General features: G+C 39.1%; 1 protein-coding gene across 1 annotated transcript in view; it reads left to right on the top strand.

The window, feature by feature from the left end:
* The window catches only part of LOC126248482 (activator of 90 kDa heat shock protein ATPase homolog 1), a 107,174-nt gene that overhangs the window by 62,201 nt on the left and 20,699 nt on the right, over positions 1-24,274 (top strand). The window contains exons 4-6 of the mRNA XM_049949500.1: positions 13,557-13,756; positions 23,950-24,070; positions 24,163-24,257. Of these exons, the coding sequence (XP_049805457.1) occupies positions 13,557-13,756; positions 23,950-24,070; positions 24,163-24,257 (416 nt within the window). The remainder of the gene's footprint in view (positions 1-13,556; positions 13,757-23,949; positions 24,071-24,162; positions 24,258-24,274) is intronic.

Genomic DNA, 24,274 nt, shown 5'->3' with positions numbered 1-24,274 from the left:
AGCAGTGACACTCACTGCAATTCTTCGCACTGCCATTGGGGTTGGACCATAGCTCAGTGAATTCATCGCAGACGTTCCTGCGATCTCAAACCAACTGAATCCATAGTTGTGTCTATAGATGGGCTAGTGATCATCAGGCTACTCGCCACTCAGCACTGTACGTCAGTGAATTTGGCATTTGATGTAGGTATTCCTTTGTAGTTTTGACTGGATACCAGCTTTGAGGAGCCATCCGAAGAGCCTCTGCTTGGATCTTTCCTTATGGTTTCCAATTATCTCCTGGAAAAATGCAGGTCACGCATTTGTCATAACAAGACTCTATTTACGGATCCAGTGCATGGGCGTTTTTACACAATCCTGAGTTTTTGGACTCTTCGTTGATAAAAAGCTTATTTGGCTGCCATATATTCAACAAAAGGCTAGCTGTGTGTGAAAGCTTAAAGCTGCCAGATTCCTTGCCCACACCTCTTGAGTGGATTGTGTTTACTCTCTTCCATATTTACCAGAACCTGGTCTCATTCAGATTTTACTATGTTGGGCAGGTTTATGGTTTAACAATCTTCAGCTTTGAAGTCGTTTGCCCCAGTTGGTCATTGTGGAGTAAATCTGGCACATTCTGGAATAGTCCTGTAGAGTGTGCCCTTGCTAAAAGTGTGTCTTCCTTCTTCAGTTCTGTCTGCACCAACTCTTGTTCACTCGTGCAATCACCATCCAACGATTTTCTAACCGTCCAACTTAGTAGACTGCTTTTGCATACGAGTGACATCGACCCACGACATCTGCCCTGTGGTGGAATTACCAGTTGGAATGAACCTCGAGGACCTCTGCTGGGACCTCCGCCTAACCTCCTCAGAATAAGCTCCCCATGTTTTCTGTCACACCACTCCATGGTAAATACCCAGAGCATGAGTTAGGATTGATCTATTTCAAGGTTATAAAGTTTGTTGCCCCTATGTCTGTCCCTCTCATTTCAGGAGTATCAGGGTACTACCATCATTTACACTGACATTCCTAAAACCATGGAGAGGACAGGATGTGCTTTTGTGTCAAGGCAGTAGGGAACATCACTTGTTGTTGGGACTGTTTAGTATTTTTATGGCAGAACTTATAGCCACTAACAGTTATATGTTTAAAAAGAAAGGCCCTCCATCAATTGCATTTTAATTTTTAGTGATTCCATGAACAATTTCCAGGCTATTGATCGCTGTTGCTCTTGTCTGACTGTGATATCTGCTATTCACGACCTTATCTTGTACCTTAGTCAAACTGCCTGCTCAGTTGCCATTATCTGTCTCCCAAATCATGAGAGTATCCCTGGGAATGAACTGGCCAACCATTTGGCTAGAGAAGCATTCATTGTCAAACATTCACTTTCATGATCCCTGGACCACATTTGGTGTGCCACTTTCCCCCTCTAATAAACTCCATACTATCAAGGAGACAATTGCTGCATGGCAGTCCTCCTTAAGTTACTTCTGGGAAGAATCAACGGCCATAAGTTGCCTCCACGCCGGTCCTACCAGAGTAACCCATAGTTTTATTTTATGTAATGAGCCATCCCTGTGTTGTGGTTGCAGAGCCTTAGTCTCACATATTCCTCTGAAATTGCCTCTTCTTTTGGCCCTCCACGTGAAGCATGTTCTTAGAGATTCTTTGCCTCTAATATTGGTGGACAAATCACACACAGTTGAACTAGTTCTGTTTTACCCATGAAAATTGTTTTTCTTCTCAGATGTAACATTTTAAACCAACTTCAGAGCAGGGGCAAGGTGGTTGAGGCATCTCCCTTTGAATGCTGGGTCTGGGGAACCTCGACTCTTACCTCCTTTCCCATCTGCCTCTGTCATCCCCCTTTTACTGTTTGAATTGCATTAAATGCAGTTTTCCCCTTTCACCTCCACACTCCTTATATTCTATTTTAGGGGTAACACTCCGCTGAGTAGTGGGTGCTGTTCCTTTCTATTAGTTTTGACTATAATGGCTTAGTGGTGGGACAGCTGCAGGAAGGATGGCTCCTATTGTGAGCGGAGCCCTTGGTGATAGTTGCCAGGTGCCACCCACCTGTTGCTTTCATTATTTCTCTCACTTTTTTTATTATTTACAGGTCATGTAATGTCTGTTAAGTTTTTAGTCTTCTCATTTTTAGTTTTATTCCAGCATATGGAGCATGACGATGCAGGCTGTAGTATTGATTTGGAATAAAAAAACAGCACCAGTTGCACTTTTATTCTTATTTTAAATACCATTTTTACTGGTAGAAATCTCCTGTGTAGAAAGCATTTTTTACTTTGCAACTCTCTTTGCCCTTAATTGGATTGGCATGGTGGGTGGGGGGGTCGCATGTGGGTGGGACTTATCTTGCCACAGATGACCTCTTGTCAGCTCTGACCTATGTACTGGCCTGATTAATACATTCCGGGATGTGAGGTCGTGGTCCAAGAACTTTTCTGCTCCTTACGTTTCGTCCAGGACTGCGCTGGACTTCCTCATAGGCGCTGCTCTGCTGAGTCTTGCCGACTGTGAAGCAGCGCCTCTGAGGAAGTCCAGCGCAGTCCTGGACGAAACGTAAGGAGCAGAAAAGTTCTTGGACCACGACCTCACATCCCGGAAAGTATATCAACAGCCATGTCACCCGGTCGTGAAAGACTTCATTCTACAATCTGATTAATACACTTTTTCTTTTCTGTCAATTATTTCTTAGTTCTGGCATCAATATTACCTTCTGTGCTTTTACTACTCCTACACACATCATCATCATCATCATCATCATCATCATCATCATCTGATCATATTTCTGGCAGATGTCACTAACTCTGGATGAACTATCCTTTGACAGAGAGATTGCCGACCTTGCTGTAGTTCCATAACCCCCAACCGATCATTCCTCCATTCATCCAAACAAACTAATATTCGTGCTGCCTCCTGTGAACCCCTGTGTACCACAAGTACTGGTATGGTATATTCTGCCTAACTGGACATGTTTACTGATTGTTAAATATATTGTAATTGGCATGTCAGAATGCTGTGAGTGAAAACTTATCCTCTTTCAATATTTTATTTATTGGACAATAATTACTGCTTTCCTATTACAATTACTGGTTTCAGCTGTGATATTCTGCCCTTTAGAGATCATTGTTGTAGCGCAAGAAGCCTCGTAACAGACACCTGCTAGTTGCAGCTTTCACATGATGGACTCTTGCCATTGCTGGAAAATGTCACTGCTGGCTTGCTGATGTATGTACTTTCAATATGACAGACTTACCAAGTATACTTGGTGGTGGTCTTCCAAAATCATATCCATGCTTTGTATTGTGCTAAATGTGTAGGAATGGGTGAGCTGTCTCTGGTCCTTCACTTTTCAACCCCATCTTGTGCCATCAGACTTTTTCACTTGTAATTTTAAGCAACTGTGCATGGTGATTAGCCAATAAATCCTTAAATTTTTGACAGCTTCTCACAGACACCTACCAATCTGTTACATGAGAAATGCTACAATGTATCTCTCTGTCCTTAGAACTTCTTGTGGTGCTTCATATCCACCATTGAGGAAATAATTTTTAGCACCTGCATCACTAAACGATTTTGTGAAAGGTACATTGTGTACAATGTTTTGTAGCCATAGGTCATTATGACACCTTACAAACACTATCTCCAGGAAATCCTTAGAAACAAATTTGTGCCATTATCCCAGCCAAAGTAATAAGCATGCAACTTGCAGTTTACTCCTGATGCACTCCCACTGTAGCTATAACACGGGCCACTACAGGAGGAACAAGACTTTTGGTCAGGTGATTACAGGGTTATAAATACAAAATCAAATAGGGGTAATGCAGGAGTAGGTTTAATAATGAATAAAAAAATAGGAGTGCGGGTTAGCTACTACAAACAGCATAGTGAACGCATTATTGTGGCCAAGATAGACACAAAGCCCATGCCTACTACAGTAGTACAAGTTTATATGCCAACTAGCTCTGCAGATGATGAAGAAATAGATGAAATGTATGATGAGATAAAAGAAATTATTAAGGTAGTGAAGGGAGACGAAAATTTAATAGTCATGGGTGACTGGAATTCGTCAGTAGGAAAAGGGAGAGAAGGAAACATAGTAGGTGAATATGGATTGGGGGGAAGGAATGAAAGAGGAAGCCGCCTTGTAGAATTTTGCACAGAGCATAACTTAATCATAGCTAACACTTGGTTCAAGAATCATGAAAGGAGGCTGTATACATGGAAGAAGCCAGGAGATACTGACAGGTTTCAGATAGATTATATAATGGTAAGACAGAGATTTAGGAACCAGGTTTTAAATTGTAAGACATTTCCTGGGGCAGATGTGGATTCTGACCACAATCTATTGGTTATGAACTGCAGATTGAAACTGAAGAAACTGCAAAAAGGTGGGAATTTAAGGAGATGGGACCTGGATAAACTGAAAGAACCAGAGGTTGTAGAGAGTTTCAGGGAGAGCATAAGGGAACAATTGACAGGAATGGGGGAAAGAAATACAGTAGAAGAAGAATGGGTAGCTCTGAGGGATGAAGTGGTGAAGGCAGCAGACGATCAAGTAGGTAAAAAGACGAGGGCTAATAGAAATCCTTGGGTAACAGAAGAAATATTGAATTTAATTGATGAAAGGAGAAAATATAAAAATGCAGTAAATGAAGGAGGCAAAAAGGAATACAAACGTCTCAAAAATGAAATCGACAGGAAGTGCAAAATGGCTAAGCAGGGATGGCTAGAGGACAAATGTAAGGATGTAGAGGCTTGTCTCACTAGGGGTAAGATAGATACTGCCTACAGGAAAATTAAAGAGACCTTTGGAGAGAAGAGAACCACTTGTATGAATATCAAGAGCTCAGATGGAAACCCAGTTCTAAGCAAAGAAGGGAAGGCAGAAAGGTGGAAGGAGTATATAGAGGGTTTATACAAGGGCGATGTTCTTGAGGACAATATTATGGAAATGGAAGAGGATGTAGATGAAGACGAAATGGGAGATAAGATACTGCGTGAAGAGTTTGACAGAGCACTGAAAGACCTGAGTCGAAACAAGACCCCGGGAATAGACAACATTCCACTAGAACTACTGATGGCCTCGGGAGAGCCAGTCATGACAAAACTCTACCATCTGGTGAGCACGATGTATGAGACAGGCGAAATACCCTCAGACTTCAAGAAGAATATAATAATTCCAATCCCAAAGAAAGCAGGTGTTGACAGATGTGAAAATTACCGAACTATCAGTTTAATAAGTCACAGCTGCAAAATACTAACGCGAATTCTTTACAGACGAATGGAAAAACTGGTAGAAGCTGACCTCGGGGAAGATCAGTTTGGATTCCGTAGAAATGTTGGAACACGTGAGGCAATACTAACCTTACGACTTATCTTAGAAGAAAGATTAAGAAAAGGCAAACCTACGTTTCTAGCATTTGTAGACTTAGAGAAAGCTTTTGACAATGTTAACTGGAATACTCTCTTTCAAATTCTGAAGGTGGCAGGGGTAAAATACAGGGAGCGAAAGGCTATTTACAATTTGTACAGAAACCAGATGGCAGTTGTAAGAGTCGAGGGGCATGAAATGGAAGCAGTGGTTGGGAAAGGAGTGAGACAGGGTTGTAGCCTCTCCCCGATGTTATTCAATCTGTATATTGAGCAAGCAGTAAAGGAAACAAAAGAAAAATTCGGAGTAGGTATTAAAATTCATGGAGAAGAAGTAAAAACTTTGAGGTTCGCCGATGACATTGTAATTCTGTCAGAGACAGCAAAGGACTTGGAAGAGCAGTTGAACGGAATGGACAGTGTCTTGAAAGGAGGATATAAGATGAACATCAACAAAAGCAAAACGAGGATAATGGAATGTAGTCAAATTAAGTCGGGTGATGCTGAGGGAATTAGATTAGGAAATGAGACACTTAAAGTAGTAAAGGAGTTTTGCTATTTAGGGAGTAAAATAACCGATGATGGTCGAAGTAGAGAGGATATAAAATGTAGACTGGCAATGGCAAGGAAAGCGTTTCTCAAGAAGAGTAATTTGTTAACATAGAGTATAGATTTAGGTGTCAGGAAGTCGTTTCTGAAAGTATTTGTATGGAGTGTAGCCATGTATGGAAGTGAAACATGGACGATAACTAGTTTGGACAAGAAGAGAATAGAAGCTTTCGAAATGTGGTGCTACAGAAGAATGCTGAAGATAAGGTGGGTAGATCACGTAACTAATGAGGAGGTATTGAATAGGATTGGGGAGAAGAGAAGTTTGTGGCACAACTTGACTAGAAGAAGGGACCGGTTGGTAGGACATGTTTTGAGGCATCAAGGGATCACAAATTTAGCATTGGAGGGCAGCGTGGAGGGTAAAAATCGTAGAGGGAGACCAAGAGATCAATACACTAAGCAGATTCAGAAGGATGTAGGTTGCAGTAGGTACTGGGAGATGAAGAAGCTTGCACAGGATAGAGTAGCATGGAGAGCTGCATCAAACCAGTCTCAGGACTGAAGACCACAACAACACTACTACTACTACTGGATGTGGTTTCATTATGCTGGGATTCACTATGAGGAGTGCTTAATAGCTGGAATCTTTCCCCAAACACTGAGCATCTCTCTACCTCAATATTTTGTGGAGCAATGACGATCACTAGACCCCCACATATCCATTGAGGTGGTCCCTGTGAACAGCCAGTTGGGAAACCCACTCCTCAGAAGCCTGTATCGTGATATTTCAAGAAATGGATATTGACATGATAGTGCAAGAAACAACAAATTTGATTACTCATTCAACAGATAATATAATATGCTAGTCTTCCGGACCTTCCCGGTCCAAGTTCGTAGCCTGATGTTCTCCAGAAATAACTGAGACTGTCAGAAACAGACAGAGCAGTAAAGTGATGAAGAGGTCCCTCCACTAATAATATTTGATATAAATGACTAAGAGTAAAAGCATATTATTAAATTAATGGAAGTGCGATTCTTGGTAACAATATCTTGACTCGGTGAACAATGAATACACATACAGCAACTGCCTAGGTGTGGGCAAAACTGAAACATCAATGACAATATTCACCAGCCAGAATACCTGAGGGTTTGGACAACTGAGCAGTACTTCAATCCTTTCAATACAACCCAATTGTTATCCGTGTACTATGATGAAATATCACTTGCAACAAGATTTTACTTGCCGCCACTTTCTAACAGAATGTAGTATTGTAGCTTTAACACATGACAACCGTTTTATAGATTGATTCAACTGTGGACTAGCAGAGTGCAAAGATATCTTCCCAAGCTCAAATGCTTAACCACTTAAATGACCAGCAAACAACATATGATGTTAAAACTTCCTGGCAGATTTAAACTGTGTGCCCGACCGAGACTCGAACTCGGGATCTTTGCCTTAATCTGCCAGGAAGTTTCATATCAGCGCACACTCCGCTGCAGAGTGAAAATCTCATTCTGGAAACATATGATGTTTTTTCACAAGATGAAGCAAGAGGGAGTTTTTCTTTACCCTGTGGACAAAAGGTATTATTTTACCAATATTGGAACTTGATAAAAAAGAAAAGCTGCAGACTATTCAGTTTAATTTCTATCTTAGGCAACCTTCTGGAGCCAATGGTCCATCCAATTCTGTTACTGTGTGTAAACAACAAATGCTTTTCCCATTGCTGTGCAGAGCTTGAATGTTCAGATCCACAACCTTAGACTGTAGTCCTGTGTCAAGGAGACCTTTGCACTTACTTGACTCCAGGTGACAGTCTTGCATTTCAGGTTCATTACATAATTGTGTTTCTGAGGTATTCCACTAACTTTTAATTAAAAAAAAAAAGTTCCCATTACTATTTCCAGTTTAAGAGTTTGTATTGTCCTATACAATAAATATGTATATGTATTGAAGGGGTGGGGGGTTCTACAGGGTTTTACCTAGAACCCAACCCTCTTAGCAATTGCCATAAATGGAATTGCTGCTATTGTGGGATTGAATGTATTATTGGCCTCATTTGTTGCGAGCTTCTGTCTTTATTGAAATTTTAAGTTGCCATGCCCAGCAGAATGTAATTTTTAAAGGGCCATTTGTAAGGATATGGGTATTGTTTTGCAACTAAGAATCCCATGCAAACTTCTGCAGAATTCAGTCTGCGCACCCATACACTGAATTATATCTGAGTAATCGGTGACTGAAAGTCGTGAAAGACTTACTTCTTAGCACTGATGTTTGACAATAAACTGACATAGTTACTGCAAGTAACATGGATGGAAACAACCTGTAAGTGTAAATTAAATTTCCTACTCTTACGTGGAGATCGTTATTGGAGAGGATATCTACTGGTCCTTGTAAAATTTTACCAGTCTTTAATTTTGACTTGATTACATGATGGATTTGTGTCTTATGGGGCAGAAGCACCTTCTGTTTTAGACCTACTGGATCCTGGCTGTTGCTGAGTCCACTTTGTGACCGGAGATTTCTGCGCACCCTGTTGGTAGGATTTGTAGAAGCAAGTTTTACATCTTAAGATATGTTGTTAAGAACTTTTAATTACATTATTGTTATGTGCTACTTTCCGAGAACCCTAATTACTATCCTCTTATGATCCATTAGAAAATGAGGAAACACCAACAATTAGAGTAAGAGACCTGCGTTGGGAGTTCTTCCTTTCCTCACCCAGATCTTTACCTCCCAGTACTTGAAATCTGTGTTATTTGTTCTTGTCATTCATAATACATTACTGCCTTTTTCCTTTATATTATCTTCTCATGGCGTTGGTGCAAAAAGGGAAGAGTGAGTTGTGGAGTACATCTTCTGCCTCTGCTCTGATTCTGGAAGAACCTTTACCCATACACTTCCTGTCGCTTCTCTAACTCCACCTGTACATGTCCTACACCTTGTATAGATGCTTTCAGTTCACTGTTCTGTGTAAGTAATTTCCTGTGGCTGTGTCATAGATCTTGATTCTATCCATAATATTCACAAAATGCTTCCATTAGCTCACTTAGTTTACAGGAAAAAAAATTACACTATTTGCTCCTTTGGGAATGAGGCATCATGTAAAACTGTACTGTCAGTCACACCACTACCAAATGGAGGTATTGCGAAACTTTTCTTCCAGTGGGCAAATCTCGGTTATAATCTGCATCTACGTGACTGCTCTGCATTTCACCCTCAAGAGCCTGTAGAGGGTTCATTGAACCACTATGATAGTGCGGAAAAATAAACATCTAAATCTTTCCATGTGAGCTCTGATTTCTCATTTTGTAACAATGGTAACTTCTTCCTATGTGAATGGGCATCGACAAAATATTTCTCATTTGGAAGATAAAGTTGGAGCTTGAAATTTTGTGAAAAAATCTGACCACAACAAAAAAGTCTTTGTTTTAAATGTTGCCACCCCAACTTGCAAATCATATCAGTGGTGTAGGCAATATCTGTAGTATATCTGTTGCATCTTGTAAAGGTTCTGCGAATAAAACACAATCTTTGTTTCACCTTCCCTGCAACGTTATCTATATGATGGTTCCAATTTGTTGTTTGTAATGATAATTTCTAGGTATTTAGTTGAATTTACAGCCTTCAGGTTTGTGTGATTTGTCATGCATTTTAATTGTAATTCAATTTACTCCTTTTAGTACTCATACGGATGACCTCACACTTTTCATTATTTAAGTTCAATTTCCACTTCTCGTGCCATACAGATATGTTGTCCAAATTATTTTGCAAGCAATTTTGATCTCCTGAATGGTTCAAATGGCTCTGAGAACTATGGGACTTAACTTCTGAGGTCATCAGTCCCCTAGAACTTAGAACTACTTAAACCTAACTAACCTAAGAACATCACACACATCCATGTCCGAGGCAGGATTCGAACCTGTGACCGTAGCGGTCGCGCGGTTCCGGACTGTAGTGCCTAGAACCGCTTGGCCACCTCGGCCGGCGATCTTCTGAAGACTTCACTACATGGTAAATGACAGCATCATATAATGGTAAATGACATCATCATATAAGAGGGTTGCACAGGTTCTCATAAGTTGTTTATGTATATCAGGAACAGCAGAGGACCTATAACACTTCCTTGGGGAACAGGAGATATTGCTTCCATTTTGCTTGATGACTTCGTCAGTTATTACGAACTGTGTCCTCTCCAACAGGAAATCACAAATCCAGTCACACAACTGAGATGATACTCTGTAGGCATGCAATTAGATGAGAAGTTGCTTAATACCTATTTTTCTTAGAACGTATTCCAAAATCCTACTGCAAATAGACGTCTGTGACAGGTTTCTGTCATTCAGCGGATTATTCCTGTGCTCTTCCCTGAGTATTAGTGAGACTTGCTAAACTTTGTAGTCTCTAGGTACAGGTCTTTTGTCAAGCAAATGGTTGTATATGATGGCTAAGTGTGGACCTATTGTATTGGCATATTCTGAAAGGCACCTAATTAGTATACAGTCTGGATCAGAAGTTTTGCCTTTATTGAGTTAGCTGCTTTGTTGCACCAAGGATATCTACTTGTAAGTTATTCATTTTGGCACTGTTTGAAGATCACTCGTTTTTCAAAGCTGACTTTATAGTTTGCCTTTAGGTATTTAAACCAACCTATCTTGCTGTATTAATTTGGTTTGTAAAAAGCAATGAGTGTTGGATTGTGTGGGGAAAAAAATGCTGTGTTGAAGTGGTGCAGTGGTCATGTATAGGGACTTCAAAAAGTAAAACAGTGGGAAATCCAGGATGGAATAATTAGTCTTTTTAAGAAGACAGATTGCTACTCATTATGTAAGCCAAAAGGCCTTCTTAGGAAGTAGACAACACACACCCATTTTCATGCAAGCTCAACTCGCGCGTGTGTGTGTGTGCGTGTGTGTGTGCGTGCGCGCGCGCGCGCGCGCCCACACACACACACACACACACACACACACACACGAGTGCTTTTTCTGGCAGCCAGAGGCAGTGGTTAGGTGTGAGAGTTGTTGTTTTTTTTTCCCCCCCCATAATTTTGATTTCAGAAAGTAAGTTACCCTTGTCCCACACTAAGAGCATTGTGCAACAAGAGTGGTTTATTGTTAGAAGAGTATATTTTTAGAGTTTTCTGCAGAAACATTTCTGCTACATAATGGTTAACAGATGCATCATAAAGTACAAATGAAATGATGTGGCAGCTGGAAACATGCTCCAAAGTTGAAGTACATGGGACAGTAAGATTCTTTCTGTCAAAATTACACACAGATCCACTGTGAAATTCTGCCTGTATTTGGGCCAAATGTAGTATTGCTTCCATTTGGTCAAATTGTTGGCGCCATTTCATTACAAGGCCACACAGATGTGGGTGTTGCCAGTTGGGAAGCCCAGATCTTGCACAATCTTTTTGACAAGTTGAAAGTGTGTATGAGGGAGAAGAGATTTTGGGAAGGCTCACCTAATGCTTCTGTGACCATGGAGCAGATTTGTGTGAATGAATGAGGAATTGAGTGATTGGTAGAACATGCAGTCCTTTGCTTACAGATACTTTGTGACTAAGTTGAAAAACAGCATCGTGTATTTGTCACTTTGAAGTGTAGTGCAGCATTCAGTAAAAGTTAATTCACTTAATAATGTGTAACTTGCTTTGTGAAGTCCCTTTGCAGAATTACTCTAATTCAGAAGGAGCAAGAGTCCATATCCCTGTCCACTTATCCACATTTAGATTTGATGTAGTTTCCTTCAATCTGTTAAGTTGTCAGGATGGTTTCTTTGAAAAGGACATTTTCGATTTCCTATACCTAACTCCAGTTCTATCTGAGCGTGTTCTGTCTCCAGTGATGTCATTGTCAAAAGGACGTTAAACCCAAATCTTCCTTCAGAAGAGATGAAAGGTGGTGGATGATCCACACTGTTTAATTAACAATAGGATGAGCTGCAACATGTGATGCATCAGTTGGACAGCAAATGTTTTCCTGTATTTGACATACAACGGCTGGGTTATGGGTGAGCATGATACTTTCTGCACCTTTTAATTATTGCTTACAGAGAACACTGTGAAATATAACAGCGGGAACATGGCATTTCCTCCTCCCAATACCAGCATTCTAAATGTTGAGAGATGATAACATCAGCTTTACAGCTGTTGCCATTCTCTTTGTCTTCATTGACACTAGTATTTTTCTCTCTTGGCTTCTACATTCTCATCATGAATTTCCTTGCTTCCCTGTTCCTTCCCCTCCTCAGTTATTGTACTGGAAACTGTCTGTTATCAACAGCTGTTTGTTAGTAGTATGCTGAAATTTTAAACTTTACTGGATGTCCTTTATTACTTCTGTACTCAGTGTTCCTTTCGATCCAGGAACAGATTCATTTTACTGTTTCATTTTCCTGTTGTCTTTCATTTTTCTCCTAATGAAGGGATTTTTGAAAAAGTTGTCTGTCAGCCCCACAGCAGTTGTTTCCATGTTGCAGAGAAGCTGTACTCCTTTTGTGCCCCAAATAGTGGAAGTATTCATTTCATTTTGTTCTGGTATCATAAATAGTGGCATATACTGATAAAATATTGGCATGTCTTAGTATGAAAACATAGGACACAACATATGCAATGTTGCAACTGTGCTTCCTACACCAAAGGGGGAAAAGACTCTTTATGCTGATTAGGGCTCGTACAGAGGCATACAGGAAGTCATTTTTTCCTCATTCTGTTTGGGAGTGGAACAGGGAGAGATGATGCTAGTTGTGGTACGAAGTACCCTCCACCATGCACCGTATGGTGGATTGCGGAGTATGGATGTAGATGTAGATGAGTAAGAAGTTGCCACAAATAATAAACAGCAGTACCTCACAATCTCTCTGCTCTCATTACTGTAAGAAATTATGCAAATTATCATTTTTCTGTCATGAAAGAAAGTGCTTCTGCTGCCATTCAATGATATTATTGAATAATTAAAGTGTAGTATTCAATTTCTGTTATGTGGTATCCACCAAAATACTGTACTTACAGTATTACATGGTTAGGAAACTTAAGGCTCGTATTAGTTAGGGAAGGCTTGACGTTTCAGTTGATCAGTGTAAGAAAGAAAATATAAAACTGTACCTGAAATGGTCTTCAACTGAAAATCTAACTGTGGTAAGCTTTTTATTGCTCTAAAGCTTTATTTATTAGATTTTGTTCAGATCTAGTGTTGAAACCAAGTAAGGTTTCAGTTCCATTTATGGAGAGTGTGACTGACTTCCCCATTTGAACACACATCTAAATCTTTGCTATTATACCTAAACCAGTTTAGGCAACTACTGGACTGGATCCTTATTATGCTTTCTTTGTGCTCTCTCCCTTGTAAGCAAAAGATCCCTGCCTGCCTCTCTCTCTCTCTCTCTCTCTCTCTCTCTCTCTCTCTCTCTCTCTCTCTTCTCTTCCCCCTCCTCTTCCTCCTCCCCCTCCTCCCCCCCCCCCCTCTTTCAGCTATCTTAAAATAATTAAAATTTGTGATACCTCTGCTGTAACACAAGGTATCAAAAGTTATGTGCTACTTATTTTTATCTTAATGTCGAACATTTGTATGTGTAGCCAAATGAGCAGCAAGACGTCAGTAAAGTTTTATTTATTTCACAGCTAAATGTTGTATAACAGAGGTGGAGAAATGTGAGGGAGAAGCAGTAGCAAACAACAGAAAAGGGAAATTAATATTTTTTTATGAATGGGAATTGAAGCTAAAATGGAAAGGTTGTCTTCTTGATTCAAAGAAGACAGAAATAGAAGGCACGGCAGAAATTCCTAATTTGAGCGAAGAGTATGATGCATCAGAAGTTGATGTAAGTTTTATATTTATAATAATGTTGAGTTTTTTGACATTTTATTGATGATGAAGTGTGAGAACTATTTAAAAGCATTTTTGATGTATGTTAAAAATGTTTTTATGGTCAGTAGTAGTTGACATAAATATTTTGCTTGAAGATCTGTGATGAGAGATGTGATTCATAGCAGGGTCTACAGGTAATAGCACTGCTTAGATTTCACATTTGTAGTTTCTCAGGTATTGATAATTTTACATGCAGGAAGCTTAAATTTACAAATTGGTATGCTGATAAGTAGTGCAAAAGTTTGTTTGATGTACATTTTAAAACCGAGTAAAAGTATTTTCAGTTTTAGGATTAAAATAAATACATTTAAACCAAGCAGAGTATTTGCTATGGAGGTTGTATGTGATAAGTTAAAACTGTGTGCCACTGTGGGATGCAAATCTAGATCCCCAAATTTCTTGAAATGTGCACTACAAATTACACCATCTGAGCATGCTTCCCCTATTGATTCAAAGCCTCAACACGAACTAGTCATTCTACTTGAGGGGAACACAATAACAGACATCTAAACAGTTTCTATTGTAACATTTCAGTCTCAGGTCAAACAAATGTGGTATCATTACCAGTTCCATCTTCGTAGCAAGTAATCACACATTTTTTAAAAGAAAAAAAAATACAGCATTAGGAAACTATATTGCAAAATAAAACTAATTTCTGTTCAAAACTACATGTACTTGAATGTTACACAGTAACTCATTTGTAAAATGTAGTTTTTTCACTATATTCTTTTTTAAAAGCAAACCTGCTAACAAGTCAGGACTGGTAATGAATGATTTGTGTTACCTGAGGCTGAACTATTAAAAGCTACCTAAACGCAGTGAAGACAAATTCACTGTGAAAGCACATCATTCAGTTCAATATCCTGTCTTAAGTTACTGTGACTGTGTGGAAGGAAAGGAAAGGAAGGAAAAAGAATGTTTTCTCAGAAAATCATTTTTTATTGTAAAAAAAAAGTGGTTTGACAATTTTTTGTTTATTTATTTTCTACATAAACATAAAGATTACATGGTTTACAGACTCAGCATGTGACATATATTTACCAATGAGAGAAGCAATTTTTTTAAAATTCATACTGCGCATTTGCAAAGAGAGCCCTTGTGTTTCATTAATAGTCATGGTGAACACAAGACATATTGAAAATTGGACTCGTTTGAACTCGAATGCCATGTTGTTTAGAATGAGTGGTATTCGTGGAAGTAGTATGTCTTCACCCTTATGAGATGCACTCAGAATTGTTGCCTCAGTTGGATTGTTCATAAAATTTTAACTGCTAATTGGGTGCCATTGCGTAACTTCGGCTAATTGAAGTTTCAGAGTAATATAATTGGTACTCCAATTTTCAAATTCAGATGTGCGATGGTGATCTGGAAACAGAGAAAGAATTAAGAAATTGCTGTGAAAAATTCACTACTTCACTTTAGCTCACTAGAAAGCCAATGGAGTTGTGCATCACTATTTCACCTGCAATTCTGTTTAGAAGTCCACATTGTTTAGCCACTAGAATATTTCTTCACTCAGCCATGTGTGATTTTTGATAATTCATTTTGGCGCTTTGGAATTCATTATGTTGCAGAAAGTAGATGGGAAGGTGATGTTTCCTATTTCTGGAGTTACAGGTTCTGTGCCGTTACTGACCTTGAGTAATTATCTTCAAAATGTTTGAAGATAAACTCTCATATTTGTTATTAAATGCATTTTTTTCGCTGCACTCCAGAAAGTTGAATATTTCAAGGAGGCATGCAATTTATCAGCTGGTATTGTGTGAGGCATAATTGGACATGACAATGACTGGAAACGTCTGCCTGAAATCACTGGATAGTAATGCCAATGCTCCACCAAATGGAACCTGATTATTTCCCAAGTCGTTCAGTGTATCGACTGATGATTCCAGTGACCTCTTGTGAGCCATTGTACATTCATCCCATACAATGATTGGCATGCCTGAAGAACCTTTCTCGTTCCTGATGTTTTCGAAATGTTATATGTGTTTTCGAAATGTTATATGTGTTTTCGAAATGTTGTGTGTGTTTTCGAAATGTTGTGTGTGTTTTCGAAATGTTGTGTGTGTTTTCGAAATGTTGTGTGTGTTTTCGAAATGTTGTGTGTGTTTTCGAAATGTTGTGTGTGTTTTCGAAATGTTGTGTGTGTTTTCGAAATGTTGTGTGTGTTTTCGAAATGTTGTGTGTGTTTTCGAAATGTTGTGTGTGTTTTCGAAATGTTGTGTGTGTTTTCGAAATGTTGTGTGTGTTTTCGAAATGTTGTGTGTGTTTTCGAAATGTTGTGTGTGTTTTCGAAATGTTGTGTGTGTTTTCGAAATGTTGTGTGTGTTTTCGAAATGTTGTGTGTGTTTTCGAAATGTTGTGTGTGTTTTCGAAATGTTGTGTGTGTTTTCGAAATGTTGTGTGTGTTTTCGAAATGTTGTGTGTGTTTTCGAAATGTTGTGTGTGTTTTCGAAATGTTGTGTGTGTTTTCGAAATGTTGTGTGTGTTTTCGAAATGTTGTGTGTGTTTTCGAAATGTTGTGTGTGTTTTCGAAATGTTGTGTGTGTTTTCGAAATGTTGTGTGTGTTTTCGAAATGTTGTGTGTGTTTTTGAAATGTTATATGTTGGGTTTTCTGTGAATTGCATGTTTAGTGACAGTTTAATATTCAAATGTGCTTTTAGCCTCCTTCCATCAGCATGGTAGCAGTGCCTGAAGAGCCAAGAGCTAATACAGTATGGCCATTGGAACATGTTTTAGCCAAAACGTAAGTTTTTCTAGTACTTTGGGTGTCCAAAAAGTGCAGTTCACGAGATTGGTTGGCCGCAGCTTATATGGTGGTGTCAAATGTTATCTTTTGTTCTGGAAGGAGTTTCAGGGTGTTTTATTCGATGAACAGTTGAATTTGAGGGCAGGATTTTAGAAACAGAAGAGGAGGTAGATGAAGATGAGGTGGGAGATAAGATACTGAGAGAATAATTTGACAGCATTGGAGGTACTAAGCCAAAACAAGGCCCCAGGAGTATACAGCTTTCTGTGAGAACTATGGTTAGCCTCAGGACAGCTAGCCATGACGAAACTCGTCCATCTGGCGCAGACTATCAGTTTAATAAATCGTGTACAATAACAACACTAATTGTTTTCTGAAGAATGGAAAAACTGCTAGAAGCCAACTTTGAGAAAGATCAGTTCGGATTTCAGAGAAATGTAGGAACACACAATGCAATACTGACAATATGACTCACGTTAAGACAGGTTAAGGAAAGGCAAACCTACATTTGTAGCATTTGCAGGCTTAGAGAATGTTTTTGACAATGTTGACTGGAATACTCTTTCAAATTGTAAAGGTGGCAGGGGTAAAATACAGGGAGTGGAAGGCTAATTACAATTTGTACAGAAACAAGATGGCAGTTATGAGTCAAGGGGCATGAAGGGGAAGCAGTGGTTGAGAAGGGAGTGAGATAGGGTTGTAGCCTATCCATAATGTTCTTCACTTAGTATATTGAGCTAGCAGTAAAGGAAACCAAAGAAAAATTTGGAGTAGGAATTAAAGTTTAGGGAAAATAAATAAAAACCTTGATTTGCCAGTGACATTGTAATTCGGTCAGAGACAGCAAAGGACTTGGAAGAACAGAGTGGACAGTATCTTGCAAGGAGTATGTAAGATGGGCATAAGCAAAAGCAAAACAAAGGTAATGGAATTTAGTAAAAATAATGATTTATTCCTTCATGTGGAGCTAGCTGTATAAAACTTAAGATCTAACTGCCATTTGACTGTATGGTACGCATTATTACATGACCTAGTTTTATGTGGAACACAGGTCAGATGGTTTTTGACATTTTTGACACTTAAGAATGGCCCAAGGCTGAAATCTAGATCATGTAATAAAGTGTATCATAGTCAAATGACGGTTATATCTTCCCATAGTTGATGCTGAGGGAATTGGATTAGGAAAATGACACACTTAAAGTAGAAGAGTTTTGCTGTTTGGGGAACAAAATAACTGATGATGGCCAAAGTAGAGAGGGTATTGGGATACATGGAGCATCACACTTAGCAGTACTTTTCAAAACACTGTGCATAAAAATTTGATGTTCTGGTGCTGATATCTTGGATCCATTGGTGATAAAAAGGCAGGGTCATGTATTTTGGATAGCCCTTCGGCTAGGGATCATTTGTATACCCAACAGAGTGATTGTTTTAATAACTGCTTGACGTTACAGGGTCATAGTAGCAATATTACATACTTCCTCCTGCTTACGCAAATAGAGCAAACCCCAAAGAGGGTCGTCACCAGTGGATCAAAGCCTAACCGAGGATTCCAAGATATGGCTATGCACAGCAAATGGCTGAAATTTTCAAAATGTATATCTAAGATCCTGATCTAGAAAAACCTTGATAATATTTGTGACATCTGTATCCCTTTGCCAAATATAGAGGTTCAAAGTTACCCTATTCATGCATGTAAAAATTAAATAACTTGGTTGAAGAGGGGTATACCCATGATTTAAATAAACTGACAGATATACCCTTTGCAGAAATTCATGGGCAGTTCCTGAGAAAACACCAGAAAAAGCATTTTTCACTTCTTTTTCTGTCAGTAGTGGGCCATACCCAAGTCGCAGGTTCCAAGACGGCTGTGCACAGCAAATGGCTGTAATATTTATGATGTATTTCTAACATTCTGGTCTTTAACAGCCTTGAAAATTCTCTAGATATCTCTATCCATTTCAGAGATACAGAGGTTCAAAGTTACGCTACGTATGCACATAAAATATGCATATAAAATGCAGTGTGAGGCAAAGGGGTAGTTTATAAAGTGATGTAGTATAGTGAAATATGATGTAAAATGTCTCTGTTATCATCAGAACAGTTCTGGGAACTCCACATTGTAGTGCTGAAACACATGCCAAATTTTTTTTGCATATAAAATCCAGTCTAAAGTGTAAAATTAGTTCTGTGTTATTTGAGTTTCATATAAGTAAAATATAAAAATTTTACAGGCCCGTAAAGTTCTTTTCCTGTTAGCGAAATTCCCTGCTGTGGCAGGGAAAAGAAGGGAAGCAACAGAAAAAATGCTCCTGTTGGAGCACAAAAAAGGCAAATATTCTCCTCTTTTCACACGCGTGGTAACACTTGGTTTCTGACGCTCTCTAGGAACTGTTAAAACAAACGTATTTCTAACAGGTAGCAGGAAAATATTGCGAATAGTGGTTTGAAAAGTGTTACTTTTAAAGTAAATTTCCTTTTACGCAAGATGAATTGTTATGTGTGAGAATGTACGATGAATTTCTTAAATCGCAGAGTGTTGTGACTATCATATAAAACTTAACACTTTGAGGACCAGTCACTTAGAAGAATTTAGAGCCCAGAAGACCAGACATGTCATTTAAAATTTTACTGGCACATTTGGGTGATGTATCTTAAAGTGTAACATAAGCAAGAAAGACAAATATTATAAGTAAATGTGTAGCTTTTCTTCTATCTACACTATGTATATTAATTTAAACCATTAACTTTACCTATTTGTGTTTTCACACTACTTAACACTTTGCCGGCTGCATTTCTCGTACAAATTTATTCGCTTGGCGCTGGCAGCGCTAATTTGGATTACTTGGCTTGTCGCCAGCCGCTTGTCACCTTTCTGTTGATGACAAGCTTCAAACACATTGACTTTTGCGCACTTTAATTTTTCCGGAAATCCACTATTTTGCCGCATTGTACCACAAACTCGAATTTTCTTTTCAAGTAACTTCTCTGCAAGTTCTACACTGTTATAATAATTTTCCATGTAGCGGCGATGCCACTCAAATCGCACAGCATCTGAATGAGTATTCCGTATTTCGTAATTTTCGACAGATTGTAAACTTTAAAATTTAACTGTCCACACCATGGTGTCATTACTTCATCAATTGAGATGTTTTGACTTAGATTAAATGTTTCTTTAAACTTTTTGGAAAAATAATCAATTACGAATTTCACTTTGAAAAGCCGGTTTATTGTTGTTGTCGGAAAAATGTAAAAATGATATTTGTCTGAATCGGTTGTGGGGACATAATTTTGCGAAATATCAGTGTGTCTATCAATGGATTTGTTGACAAGTAATCAGTCCTTGCTTTTTTTACAATCCCTATAAGGATAGCAAGTCCAAACCATTTTCTAAGTTTGGGTCGCATAACGTCGACAAATTTGGCCTTTTAAAATCCAATTTCCTTCTAATGCAATTTTGACTGTAATTGCCATGGCGCGCACAGCCGCAGAAACACAACGGTCGGCTACCGCAGCAGAGTTAAGCAGCGCCTACAACTTAGTGCTGGCGCGTTCCGCCAGCCGGCGCTAGAGTCGTTCCTGCCAAACATTCATTCAGCCACGAACTACACACACGCACAAGCCTTTTTCTGGCGCAGATGGTCACATTATGATATCACCATCCACCAGTCAGAGATCGCCAACAGCCGCCAATCATCACTCCGGAATCTGTGGAGGAAGGCTGGAGTTGCCGTGTTAAATAACCGGTGTTGCATGGAATTCAAATTTACGCCTTTGTAATATGAAAATATGCAGAAAAATGTTGCCACACATCAGATTTTTCCAAAACGTTTTTCTAAAGTGCGGGAAAATTATACACCAATGAATAACACCTTAACCATTTAACCATTCAAAGGACTGATAAGTTTCCCAGTTCTGAGGGAAAGTATATTTTACTTAACACAGAAAAAGTGTATTTTTTACTGGGAAATCTGGGAAAAATCCGGGAATTTTTTTCCTTTTCGGCATATAAACCCTGCACAGAGTACATGACAGAGTATATGACAACGGGGTGGGGTGGGGTGGGGGAGGGGGGGAGAGAGAGAGAGAGAGAGAGAGAGAGAGAGAGAGAGAGAGAGAAGCCAGTAGCAGTGAGTAAGATATTAACACTAAGAGATAATGAGAGAGAGGCAGTGACAGTGAGAGGAGACTGTAGTACAAGGACAGAATGAAAGCAACTGTGGCTGAGAGACAAGAGGCAGTGACAGTTGGAGAGCCACAAAGAGAATATGAGAATGAGTTGGGCCGAATGAGTGAGATTGACTGAGCAATTAAGAGTGGATGAGCGTGAGAGACTTCCAGTGATCGACTAGTGTGTGAGAGTGAGAGGTGACACATGTTAAAAATTTTGTGAATGTTTGCATGCCAATATTTTTGTAAAAATTTTTAAACGCGTTGAGGAAGGTAGAATGAGGCAGTTGGTACGCACTTTTCAATCTGTCTTTTAATAGTAAGGGCATATTTGCCTTTCTTGTGCTCTGATGGGAGCATTTTTCCACTGGTAGAATGTAGACTGGCAATGGCAAGAAAAGCGTTTCTGAAGAAGAGAAATTTGTGGACATCGAATATAGATTTAAGTGTTAAGAAGTCTTTTCTGAAAGTATTAGTGGGGAGTGGAGCTATGTATGGAAGTGAAATATGGACAATAAGCAGTTGAGGCAAGAAGAGAATAGAATCTTTTGGAATGTGGTGCTGCAGGAAATGCTGAAGATTGAATGGGTAGATTATGTAACTGATGAGGTGGTACTGGAGAGGGAAAAAAAAAAATCATATCACAACCTAGCTAGAAGAAGGGATTGGTTGACAAGACACATTCTTAGACATTAAGGGATCACCAATTTAGTATTGGAGGATTTTGGGGCGGGAGAGGGGGGGGGGGGAGGTAGGGTTGTAAAATTTGTAATTTATAGAGGAAGCCCAAGAGATGAATACAGTAATCAGATTCGAAAGGGTGTAAGTTGCAGTAGTTATTTGGATATGAGCAGGCATAGAACATAGTAGCGTGGAGAGGTGCATCAAACCAGTCTTTGGACAGAAGACGACGACAACAACAACAACAACGAGGGCTGTAAATCATTTCAGCCGTATGATTGGGTTCTTGAGCAGTTATGTCAAATTTTGCTTTGATGGACTGATTAGTTGTTGTGGTGCCAACAACTTGCCACACATTGCAAGACAAAGCACTTAATGAAGATGGTGCTTCTGTGAAATCCAAGCCATGATATCGGGTTTTTTGACGCTTTCTGTGCGAAAACACAGACAACACTCAACTGGAAAGAAATGAAATGGATTTAATGTGCATATTTGAATGCAACATTGTGTCAAAAATTAAATCGGTCAACACACTACTTTGTTTTATTAATACAAACGTACACAAAGTGAATTGTTATGGTATGAAGATCTGAAAGCTAAGACTTTCACATACAAGTACAGAAATTATTCACATTAGAATAATTGTTAGCGACAACCCTGAGTTGAGTTGTGGGTAAGCCAAAACCCTGCACTGTAGCCTTGCTCGTGGCCCTAGTCACAGCACTGTGGAGAAGTCAATACAGAGTTCTGAATTAAATGGGAGGAGCCTGGGAGATGGTGAAGTTTTCAGTTGGTCTGGGAAATGTGCTCAAATGATGAAACTGGTGGTGCACTGCTCTGAAAGGCAGGTGTCAGAGTTTGAATCCCAGTTCACTCCACAGTTTTAACTTTCACATCCATTTATTTTAATGTTCAATAGTGAATTTTCACTTTGGAACAGAATATGCCCTAATTTTGCACTTTCCTGGCATATTGTTACTGTGTACAGACCTGGGACTCGAATGTGGCCTTTGCCTTTCGGAAAGTGGCAGAAGTCGAACTGATGAAAGTAAGGCTATGGGGGCAGGTCTTGAGTCCTCCTTGGATAGGTCAGTTAGTAGTGCACTTACCTGTGAAAGGCAAAAGACCCTGGTTTGAGTTCTGGTCTGGCACATAGTTTCAATGTGCCAGGAAAATATTTTAATACTGTTTGAGAGATTTTTGGTCATGAAAATCAGCATGAGTTATCTGGATCATGTGAACTTCTAACACATTCACAGCACACACAATCGTGCTTTTCCCCGTCTCCATCTACATTTGGACACAACCTTTGTGTCATTTGCTATCATTATGTAGTCTTATCTTGTGTACCGAAGTCTGATGCTTTTCACATGGATAAATAAATAATTTTGTAGTCTTATTATGTGTGTCATTTTATTTACTCTCTAGGCTGCTTAAGATAGTTGAAGGAAACCACCTCTTGTGTGAAAATATAATTTCTTACTTGGATCAAGGCTTGGTCATTAAGTCCCCATTTTTAGTTTAAACCAATCACTACACAACACTTCAAAGCCCTTGCCTTTGAAAAGACTTTTTCATAATCGGTCTGCACTCTGGAGGCACTGTCATCAGCTGCAATTTTTGTTATGCCTTTGTGAAATTGAAACTATCCCTCACAGGCAGCAAGAACATGGTGTCAGTATGAGCTTAAATAGTTTCTTAATCTGTTTCATCCACATCCACCAAACTGTGTAATTTGCTTTCCAACCACTTAAACCATTAATTTGTGGGAAGATAGAAATTTTCTCAATTTGCCTGTCAGTTGGATGCTAGAATCATTTCGATTGAACAGTACTGGTAAACAATAATTTTCCTCCTACCCCACTGTTTTCAGTCAGACACTGCTGTTATACTTGGTTTTGTCAGTTATAGTGCCTATCTATATACACCCCCCCCCCCCCTCCTCTCCCCTTCCCACCCGTTCAGTCCAACTTCACTATTGATTGCAGAGATTGGCAAGTGAAAGAGTGCTGAGTCTCAAACTGTCTCACCTGCTGTATGCCATTTATGTGGTATCGCTTTGAACAGACATGCCGTACAGCTAAAGAAACAATGTGTCACTTCGCTAGAACTTGACAATTTTATCCGTCTCATTATATATATGCTACTGCCAAAGTCTTAACTGACTCAAATGTCCCATGACCCACCTGGATTTGCATGTAAGAAGTTCTGCATTTGTGCAGGCATGTGATGCTCCACATGCCATTTCTCGCTACTCTAAAGAGAGCTCCTTTAATGACTAAATATTATTTCAGGCAGAAATAGGTTCTTGTCTCAAATTTAAATGTACTTTCATTTTTCAGCTGGTTCTCAGAATTTTGTGCTTCTTTCCATATGACCATTATTATTTTAAACAACTGTTTTGTAACTGAAAGTACACTAGTCTTGCACACATTTAATTAAAAGTCCTAGCATTAGTCTGTGGCACTTTAAATGTTGGCCAGCAATTGATTTGAATTATCATCCCAGACTTGGTTAACATTGTAGTTCACTGTTAAACTTACAGGTAGACTTCAGTGTAAGAACTCGCAGTGTGGAGGCTGACAGACTGAAGGAACTTATCGCCAAAGATGCAAGGGATGTTATTCGAAGTCAGTTGGCAAAATATATAAAAGCATTAAGGGAAGGTAAGACTGTGTTATCAGTATTGTATCAAGAGTTTTGTATCACATATTTATAAAATAAATGTTCAAACTTATAGTCCTTTAAATTTCCACAGAATTTGCTAAGGGCATGATACTGCCAAAGAAAGAAGATGAGCAAGCAACAAAACAAGACAGCCTTGCTAGCTTAACTGCTGGTTTCAAAAGCAAGGTACTGTGGTTTTTTGT

Source organism: Schistocerca nitens, chromosome 3, assembly GCF_023898315.1.
Source record: "Schistocerca nitens isolate TAMUIC-IGC-003100 chromosome 3, iqSchNite1.1, whole genome shotgun sequence".
Lineage (NCBI taxonomy): Eukaryota > Metazoa > Arthropoda > Insecta > Orthoptera > Acrididae > Schistocerca > Schistocerca nitens.
The sequence above is the reverse complement of the archived record's forward strand: the minus strand, read 5'-3'. Positions and strand labels throughout refer to the sequence as shown.